Source organism: Thamnophis sirtalis, unplaced genomic scaffold (genome assembly GCF_051295495.1).
Source record: "Thamnophis sirtalis isolate CommonGarterSnake01/CBP01778 unplaced genomic scaffold, rThaSir2_p1.2 scaffold_12, whole genome shotgun sequence".
Classification (NCBI taxonomy): Eukaryota; Metazoa; Chordata; class Lepidosauria; order Squamata; family Natricidae; genus Thamnophis; species Thamnophis sirtalis.
The window spans coordinates 3093622-3103916 of record NW_028261392.1 but is presented as its reverse complement, the minus strand read 5'-3'; the positions used below and the strand labels follow the sequence as shown (position 1 = coordinate 3103916).

The following is a 10295-nucleotide window of genomic DNA, read 5'->3' as shown; positions in this document are numbered from 1 at the left end:
GGGGACGCCGAATTGGAGGCTCCTCTTACGTCTCCGACAGCGAGCTTGAGACATGGACAGGAGCTCAACCGCACCAGCTCTGGGTCTCAAACGCAGACTTTGCTAACCTGCCCAGCAGTCCAACCATTCAAGTCAATGTGCTCCTTTTCACCGCATTGCTTAACGGCAAAGTTCCCAGTGCTAATTCCTGTCAGTAAATGAAGAGTACTACACCTTGTGTGACGATGTGTGTATGCTTTTAACCAACCTGTTGTCCTGATTTTACGGCATCGAATTATAGATACGTTCTAAGTTAAGTATGATAACGCTTACACAGCAGTCTGCTATTTTTTACTATTATTAATAGAAAAGCGTAGCATGAATCTTAATTTTATCATGCAGAAGCATCCTTAGGGGTTACACAGCTCATTAAATCTCACGATGACAACTTGCACTTGGAAACTGCTCAACAAACAAAAGGGGGGCCCGGCTTCTTTAAGTAAAAGTTATATATTTACAATTTTATTTGGAAGCAAAAGTGAAGCCAAACAATCTTTTAATGCTACAGCCAAAACGTGTGTTCACCCCATTAACGCCAGACCAAATAAATTATTTAAAGGGATTTAGTGTTGTTTAATAAGGCAATAATCCTAAATAGTCCAATTAAATGCCTTCTTAATTCTCCAACTGCATCGCCAAGCGAGCCAAGGACTGGGTTCGAATCCTTCTTTTTTAAAAAAACCACCTTCATGGGAAGAGCAGCAAGAAGAGCTCTCGTTCCTGATTACAGCTCTTAAAAATCTTCGGAGGGAGAGAGGCCTGGCTGCAGTACGTCAAGATACAGGAATCCATCATCTTCTGAACCAGCATTCGGGGCTTCATGCTCAAGACTTCTGTGTCCACATGTAACAGGGTTTCACGCACCACGAACCGAGAAGATCAGAATTTCTTCCATTCCATGTCCTCCGGAGGATTGACTTCTACTTTTCTTTTACCTACGTCCGACCAATTTGTGCTCAGCACCGTCCCGCCCGATTCCATCTGCAAGAGAATTAAATAATATATGAGCCTTCAATGAACAGAAGTCAGGCTTTGGTTAACATCAGCAATCGATTACTGAAGACAATACTCCCAATAATTCCCACCACAAGTGTAGTCAGTTCAGAAAAAAACGTTTTTTCCGAGTATAAGATGCACCGGAGTATAAGACGCACCAAGATTTGGAAGAGGTAATTTTTTTTAAAAAAGGGTTTGCACTCTGCAGGCCACCCAAACTCTCCACTGCATGCCCAATGTTTTTGCAAAAAAAAAGGGCCATGCATAAGCTTTGGGAGGCTTGTACAGTGCTTCTGGGGACTGGGAAGGGCAAAAATGAGCAAAAAACAGGCCATTTTTCACTTGTTTTTTGCCCTCCCCAGCGCCCAGGAGCACTCTACAAGCCCCCCAAACCCTCTGCGCATCCATTTTTGCAAAAAATGGGATGCGCAGGGCAGGGTTCCGGGAGGCCAAAAATACTATATTCAGTGTATAAAGCGCACCCAGATTTTCACCCTCTTTTTGCGGAGGGAAAGGTGCGTCTTCTACTCCGAAAAATACGGTACCTACCTGATTCAGGAAAGAAGGAAAGGAATAGTATAGAAGAAAAATATAGATTCTCCTGCACGAGCAGGGGGTTGGATTAGATGACCTCCAAAGTCCCTTCCAACTGTGTTAGTCTGTGTTTGACGAGTGAAATCGAAGTCTGTCTTTTCCTAACAGAAAGGCAACTTTGCCACAGGTTATCTATCTCTCAAACGCTGAAATCAGTTTGTATTTGCAATACGATAAACCCAAGTGGAAATTCACAGGGGAAAAAAGAAGACAACAAAAAATAACTTACAAATGATTTGTTCATGGCCCGTCTCACTTCATCTGTGCCGTCCGAATAGATTTGTTGGAAAAGTTTGTTCAAAGCCGCGTCACCTTCCAATTTTTCATTCTTCTCTTCTTCTTTGATTTCCCCCACTAATTTATCCCAGTTCTTTGTGTGGTGTGAAGATGACGGATAGTGATGTGTGGGGTTTGAAGCTGCAAAACAAATTAGAGCAGGTAACATCAACCCCGTGTCTCAACTTTTGGGGATCAAGTATTGTATCCGGTGTTTAGCCGCTGAGATATTTCTCTTTTGCAATAATCAATTTAGCGGCTAAGTGGGAAAAATTGGATCGTTTTTTAAAACTTTGCAAGTTTATCTTCCAACATGTGCCTTTTTTTTCTATCACTCTGCCTTGAATATCTTGCTCAAACTTGGCAGCTTTTAAGATTTTTGGACTTGAATTCCCAGAATTCTGGCTAGGGAATTCTGGGAGTTGAAGTCCATTAGTCTTAAAGTTGAGAAATTTGGAGACACCTATGCTAGAACTTTATAATTTTATTCTCCTGGAATTATCCTAAAAGTCTGAGAAGAGCCTAGCCTAGATATTTGTTCTGACCCAGCTCTCCAAAAACGACCAACCCTCTGAAGTGAACTCAAAGATTCCTTTATTAGGTGTGCCAGCAGCCCCGCCAAAAAGTTTCTCTCTCAACGCAGGATAACAAGTCCACCCAGCAGAGAGATGAGTAGTGGTCCGCCACACCTATTTATCTCCGCCCCCTGCCTTTGATCCCCAGAGCTTCGCTAGCAGCGGTGGCTCTTCTGTCCCAAGGACCAGCCCATAGATTTCCACTGCTCTCCTCTCCTCTCTGCCTTCTGTGCATCCTCACATCAGGCACTGGAGCCAGCTGTTCCTCCTCTTCCTCATCAGCCACCTCCAGACCTGGGGGCTGTTGACTCTCCATCTGAGGGATGACGGACAGCCCAGGCTCCGTCTCTTGTCTCTCTCTCTTCCAGCTCCGTTCCCTCTTTCCCCTCGGAGCTCTCAGGTTGCCCTGATGCTGACCCTCACTTCCCTCCTCCTGATTCGGCTGCTGGAGGGGTCGGCAGCCGACAGGCCACAACAATATTTGACCATAAAGCGAATGCTCCTGAATACTCAGACAGCTGATCTTCCTTTCTGAAGGTTCTTTCCCTCTTATCAGACTTATTGTTTGGATAAATCACGATTCAAGGAAACCTTGCCCTCTTTATAGTGTTCTCCATCCTGTTTTTTCTGTCACATATTATTATTATTATTAAGCAGAGCACTAAAATCCAACTTTTAACAATGAGAAGTGAAGATCTGCCCCTTATGACCAGCTCTGCTTAATGACAGAGGCAATTGTGACTTTGTGAATTGATCAACTCCAAGGTTGGTTTTATTACAGAAGCATGACCAATGCAAAAGGTAACACAGGCAGGAAGTTTAAAGGTGGAAGGGGGCTTCAGGGTTCCCTCAGATCAGACTGTAGATCTGCCCAACCTCTCCTGGTGCCACTTTCCAAACCAAGATTATTTGTAAGTCAACATGCTGACACAAACCTGCCGTGTCTTGTTTTAGATCAGAATTCTCTTGTCCTTCTAATTTGTCCCATCGTACAGCTTCTGGTTTCTTCATTTTTATCTCAATCTGCAGAAGGAAAAAAGCATTTAATAGACCAACTCTAAGGAACGCGGCGGCTCAGTGGCTAAGTCGCTGAGCTTGTCCATCAGAAAGGTTGGCAGTTCAAAACCCTAGTGCAGAGTAACGGAGGGAGCTCCCGTGACTTGTCCCTGCTTCTGCCAACCTAGCAGTTCGAAAGCACGTAGAAAAATTGGGACCACCTTTGGTGGGAAGGGAACAGCGTTCGGTGCGCCTTTGGCGTTTGGTCATGCCGGCCACATGACAATAGAGATGTCATCAAAATGCTCTGGCTCTTCGGTTTTGAAACAGAGATAAGCACCGTCCCCTAGAGCAGTGTTTCTCAACCTTGGCCACTTGAAGCTGTCCGGACTTCAACTCCCAGAATTCCCCAGCCAGCATTCGCTGGCTGGGGAATTCTGGGAGTTGAAGTCCGGACATCTTCAAGTGGCCAAGGTTGAGAAACACTGCCCTAGAGTCAGAAACAACTAGCACATATGTGCGAGGGGAACCTTTATCTTTGACTAACACTTTTCAGAAGATTCGTGCATGTGACAAATACAAGCGGAAATTTCAATCAGCCACAACAGTAAGGTTGTTTTTTTTAAAAAAATGTAGTTTGGCCATTTTTTTTTTACTTTAAAAAGAAAATAGGAACAGTTAAGGTAACATTGTGAGTCATATTAAGCCTTTCAGAAAATAGCCTAAATTAGACCTCCGTTCACGCCGTTAAGTACATGCAAATTTCAGGATAAACACAGGATTTCTCCCATGGAGAGCATTTAAGCATTCTGATTTTTTTTTTTAAATACAACTCTTGTAACTTTGGATTTGGGGAGGATGTCTGCAAGGAACCCTCAAATAATCCATCAAGACCTTGACAAGCAACTTGCAGAAACTCTGGATAGTGAGATGCGTGACCTATGGAGGTAGTCCTCAGCTTATGACCATAATTGAACCCCAAATTTCTGTTTTGTCAAGCGAGACATTCGTTAATGTCTCACTTGTTAAGTGAGCTTTACCACCTTCCTTAACACAGTTGTTACATGAATCATTGCTGTTGTTAAAATTGGTAGCCTGGTTGCTAAATGAATCTGGTTTCCCCACTGACTTAGTTTGTCGGAAGGTCGTAAAAAGGGATCACGTTACCCCGGGGACACTGCAACCGTCGTAAGTACACGCCAGTTGCCAAGCATCTGAATTTCGATCACATGATCATGGGGAGGCTGGAATGGTTGTAAGTGCGAAAAATGGCCATAAGTCACTGTTTTCAGTGTCGTCGTAACTTTGAACGGCGACCAAGACCTGGCTGTTCCGGCAGGCCTGGGGCTGTTGATTATTCCAGCCCCATTTGATGAAATGGATGTTGTGTTGATTTTAATTCTGTAATTTTAAATGTTTTAAATGCTTTTACTTGTTGTGAGCCGCCCAGAGTCCCTAGGGCAGTGTTTCTCAACCTTGGCAACTTGAAGATGTCCGGACTTCAACTCCCAGAATTCCCCAGCCAGCATTCGCTGGCTGGGGAATTCTGGGAGTTGAAGTCCAGACATCTTCAAGTTGCCAAGGTTGAGAAACACTGCCCTAGGGAGTGGGCGGCATACAAATTCCACTAAAGTTTGAAATAAACTGTTGTTAAGTCAAGGACTACCTGTAGTTAAAAAGAATAAATAAAACTGGTTCGGATGGCTACCTGAGAATCCTTCATGAGATGGCACAGCAACTAGCTCTAAAACAGAAGCCTTCAAACTTGGCATCTTTAAGACTTGTGGACTTCAACTCCCAGCAGAGCTGGCTGGAGAATTCTGGGAGTTGAAGTCCACAAGTCTTAAAGCGGCCAAGTATGGAAACCATCCAACATTCTCAGGACTCAAAGTTCCCAAGACAAAAAACTTTAAACTGCTTCAGTTTAGAAACTTAACTCACTTGTAAGAACTTAAGTTACGGACAAACTTCAAGGTTATACTAATGATGGGTCCCTTGAACAGAAAGGAATACACTGGTGAACATCTTCAAACGCCCAGATACGCTTATAGCCTACAGCAAAGTATTCTTTTATGAACTATTTGCTGCACGCAAACAATTTACTTGCTTTCAAAAAAGGGGGTTTGCGGCTTTTTCTTAAGGACCTTTTGTGATGAATGGAAAGCTGGAAAGCACAGCTCGATGAAAAGAGCCAAGGTGAGGTACGGAACGTTCTCGGTGCATCTAGAAAAGGAGCGCTCAGGGACACTTAAAGAAAACGCAGCCCAATTTAAATCTGCGCTCTGCAATTTAAGAACCAACTTGAGAAGGGTTGCGTGTGACAAAATCAAGAGTTCCCAGTTTTCTGCATTCATCAAAAAAACGATATATACAGCAGGCAGCCTTTTAATTTGTTTTGCCTTTAGCAACAGAGATTCCAACACAATTCTCCCACCTTTAAAGTAAAACATTCAAAAGTGAACGTATTTTTAAATCCGCCTTGCAATTAAAAAACGAAGGGGTTTTTTTCGTTCAAGGGAATACAGGGATAGGAGATAATATTGAAAAATATTGTATGCTCAGCCTACGAGACTAGCTAGTTCGGAAAGAGACCAAATGTTGTGGCTCGCCAGCCGCCAGCAGAGCAGGCAGCAGATTCGGACAGTGAGAAGATTGGGGAGGAAGATGGGCCAGTCCTGGAGACTGGGGAAGGCTCGCACGAGGGCTCTGCATCAGAGGCAGAGAGGGGGCCAGGGCCGTATGACAGTTATCAGCTGCCTTCAGTCAGACATCAGTGAGGCAGAAGATCAGCTGGAGCCTGTTCCCAGTTTGCACATGCGCAGAGCTGCCAGAAGGCAAGAACAATTAAGGAAACAGGGTCGACTCAGGAGTAAGGCTTGGAGATGATTGGCCCCTCCCATAAGCCATAAAAGAGGAGCGAAGGGGACGTGAGCTTTTGCAGGAAGCAACTTGGTTCATCTGGTCGGTTCAAGCTTTGAAAAGTTCTGTTGGACTCTGTGCTAAGTTTGGCCTTGCTCTGCATTTGGCCATGAGGTCTTTGGCAGCCTTTCAAGGGAGATAAAGGTGGGTATTTTATCAACAAACCTAGGTCAGAACACGCGAAGACCATGTTCCAACAGTGACCCAAAGATCCTTGCCGCTCCAGAAACAAGAGTATCTGAATAAATGCTCCTTATTAAAGCGCGTTTTCTCACAAGCTACTTGGATGTCCTGCTTCAAATCAGAACCAAGGCAGCCATTGCTATTAGTACCACCTTATTATTTGGAGAACTATTAGTTAATGCAGCGTTTATTAAATTATTTTCTTGTTTGGGGGTCAGTGAACTATCTGAAATTTCACGGGAGAGGTCAATGAACTGAAAAGTTTGGGGATCCCCAATTTAGAGGAAGGCATTTAGTTCACAATTAAAAATCCCTTCACTAAAACCCAAAGGTGCTTTTTCAAAAGGCCACTGGACTTTGTTTTTCTTCAAAGACATTTCGCTTCTCATCCAAGAAGCTTCTTCAGCTTCACTGAAACATTTTTTTTTCTTCTCCCATAAAATAATATAAATATACCAGGATTACAATACGCAATGGAAACTTAACAGTATAAACCTGAAAGTTAGTGCTTATTATATTCTATCAAGAACCCTACAATAATGTAGCAAGTCTCTCGCTCATTCTTGGCCTGTTTTTTGCTTGCTGCTCAGAAAGAGGAAATGTGTCTTGGCATAGATTCTGCTAAGAAAAGGGGGAAAGCAGCACCTAAACATTTTCTCAAGCTTTGACAGAGCTCCAATTAAAAGGAGAATAAAATAAAGCCCGTCTTCTAAGCCAGATCCCCCTCCCCGTGGAAGCAAACTGACGCTGTCCCCAATCCATTACACTCTTTGCAATATTAAAAACAGCAAGTAAATTGTTTATTGTGACAGCAGACAAAACGCTTGCATTTTTCATCGCCAATTATATCCACTCGCAAGAAACAAGCAAAAATAAATAAAATCTCTGCTCATTAAGAAGAGTTAATATAATCTCATTATCATTTGTGATATCCTAGTTGTAATATCATGTGTCCGTTTTCTCACTTGTCTTGAAGAAAATCAAGAAAGCAAAACGGACTCCACAAAGACAAATATTATTCTCTCTCTCTCTCTCTCTCTCTCTCTCTCTCTCTCTCTCTCTCTCTCTCTCTCTCTCTCTCTCTCTCTCTCTCTCTCTCACACACACACACACACACACACACACACACACACACACACACACACACACACAGTAAATAATCCTGCCGAACCTCCAGGCTGCAGATTTTACACCTTGGAAATTGTTTGTTAAAAAAAAAAAAACACAATGCAGCAGATTCATTTTGACAAATTAAAGAACAGAGCATGATTCCTTTTTTTTTTAAATTCTATAAGCTTCTTTACCAATCTTCCCAAAAAAAGTCACTGGAAAATCTGACAAGATGAAAATTTGTCATTTTCGCAGGTTCAGAGTTAACTATTTGCAGCACACAAGTTTTTTAACAAAAAACAACCCACAGCTCTTTAAACATGAAGAGCTCCAGAGAAAGGGATACGACCCAGTTCTACAGGGACTCCTCAACTTACGACCTCCGCTGAGCCCCAAATTGATGTTGCTAAGTGAGAAATTAGTTAAGTGACTTTTGACCCCATTTTACGGCTTTTCTGGCCGTTTTTGTTAAGCGAATCGCTGCAGCTGTTACATTAGTTACCCGGTTAAGTGAACCTGGCTTGTTAGGTGGTCATAAAAGGTGATCATCATGTGACCCCCGTGACCCTCCACCTCTCATAAATATGAACTGCTTGTCAAACATCCGTATGGAAATCTGGTGACCATGGGGATGCTGCAACATTCGTAAGGGTGAAAAATGGTCGTAAGTCACTTTTTTCCCCAGTGATGTCGTAACTTGGAACAGTCACTAAACGAATGGTTGTAAATCTAGGATTAGCTGTAGCTTCTGACAGGGTTCTATATACCATATTTTTCAGAGTATAAGATACCTTTTCCCTGTCTAAAAGAGGGTGAAATTTTGGGTGCGTCTTATAGACCAAATGTCTTCAATTTGCAAACTGTCATTTAATGCTGTTCAAAATAAGGAGAGTCTTCAGAAAATGCTACTGATTATGTTTCGTTGCTGCACTGGATTTTTCTCCGTCTATCAAGTCTTTCTCAAGGAACTGCTGGGAGGGGCAGATGTCACTTCAACTACTGTGAGCCTCCACCTTTCTCTGCCAGCAAATCAAAAGCTCCGGAATTATCTTATTGGAATTATTTCCACGCTGTTCAGACTTGGAAGGACAGATTGCTTAAACTCTAGGGCCATGATGGTGAACACATGTGCCAGAAGTGGCACTGCTCTAGGGTGTTCCTTATTTCCAAACATGCCTAAGAATCAGATTTTCTTAGAAAGTAACAAGTAATAGTGGTTTACTTGGGTGGACATGTGCTTTCCTAGAGAAGGACAAGAATGACAAGAAATGCCCTTGTCCACTTTAGGCAGGATAACAATGTGAACTGGAAGTGGCAAAATCACTTGAAGTTCCTTTAAAAAAAATTACCTTGGTCGAAAGAACTTTAAATAAACTTTGCTCTGGGACTATGGAATGAAGAAGATGAAGCTTTAGCTTGTAGTTCTCCTCGGAGGAAAGCTTCAGTGAAGCATTTAGCTGTTGACAGAGACAACACATCAGAATCCAGCGATTAGTTAATCTTCATTTTACCTACTCAGAAACAATGAATTCAAATAATCTTCCCTGGAAACATTTAATGTATTCAGGCATAAGAATTTCAAAAGAAAACGGATAGGAAATCAACCGAAGATGTATATTCTTAGGCATCAGAAGAGTTATTTCTGGGTAAAAAGGTCAGATTGTTAGGAAATGTTTACATACAATTTAGATTAAAATGTAGCAACAGTTACAAGTATGTAAAGTTATAAGTAAGTAAACTGAGAAACGATAATTTCTTTTTCCAGTGTTATGTTTTCATTCCTTCAAGTTACTATATAAAAAAGCAATTTGTAGAACCCTCAAAATATACAATACCAGTAACGAAACCTTTTTTTTTTTGCAATTAAATACTGGCAAGAGAATCACAGAATATCATAGCAACATCTAGAGCATCCTTTCCTCCTATCCTAGCCTGCAAAAACGACCTTGCTCCAGTTCTGAGCCTCAAAATTGGGTTCCTATATTACCTCTTTAGCCGAGAATGTTATGTTTACATCATCTTGCTTCGCATGTTTGATCATGATGGTTACAATGACGTGAGAATCGGTCTGGTACCAGTCGTACCTTTAGGGAGGGGAGGGAAAAAAAAAGATTTGTTACACGAATATTGGATGCTGGTTTTGACATCCCATTTTGGCACCTTTGAGAAGTAAAAACTCCGAGTCAAGTATGTGAGTGTGTATGAGGGTTCATGATTGAGAAGACATGGTAACAAGGTCAGCCAATGAATAGGCATAGCAACTAAGGCAGCCAATGAGGACTGTTGGGAAACTGAAAGTTTGGAGCCTGGGCGTGGTTTAGCTCTGTAACTCTGAGTCTGTGCAAAAGGAACTAAACTAAACTGGTTTGCTGCTGAACTGAAACTGAAACCAATTTCTCCTCTTCCTGGGTGTGTTTGTACCTACTTACAATCTCTCCTGTTGGAAGTTGGAAGAACCACTCTTGGTACTGTATATATTATTGCCTATAAACAAGTTTCTTATTTAAATCAATCCTGCTGAATCAGTTACCTCTGTGTGCTTTCGGGATTTGATTTCTGCAACAAACTCTGAAAAAGGAAGCCCTTCTTAACAGCTCTCCGTGCTAC

The 10295-nt window shown here is 42.2% G+C and overlaps 1 protein-coding gene across 1 annotated transcript in view; it reads right to left on the bottom strand.

Moving 5' to 3' along the window:
- Positions 1–479: 479 nt before the first annotated feature.
- SUGT1 (SGT1 assembly cochaperone of MIS12 kinetochore complex) overlaps positions 480–10295 on the bottom strand; it is a 29203-nt gene continuing 19387 nt past the window's right edge. The window contains exons 9-13 of the mRNA XM_087726800.1: positions 9676–9772; positions 9038–9145; positions 3416–3503; positions 1859–2046; positions 480–1020 (exon numbers count right to left, since the gene is read on the bottom strand). Of these exons, the coding sequence (XP_087582926.1) occupies positions 919–1020; positions 1859–2046; positions 3416–3503; positions 9038–9145; positions 9676–9772 (583 nt within the window). The 3' untranslated portion in view covers positions 480–918. The remainder of the gene's footprint in view (positions 1021–1858; positions 2047–3415; positions 3504–9037; positions 9146–9675; positions 9773–10295) is intronic.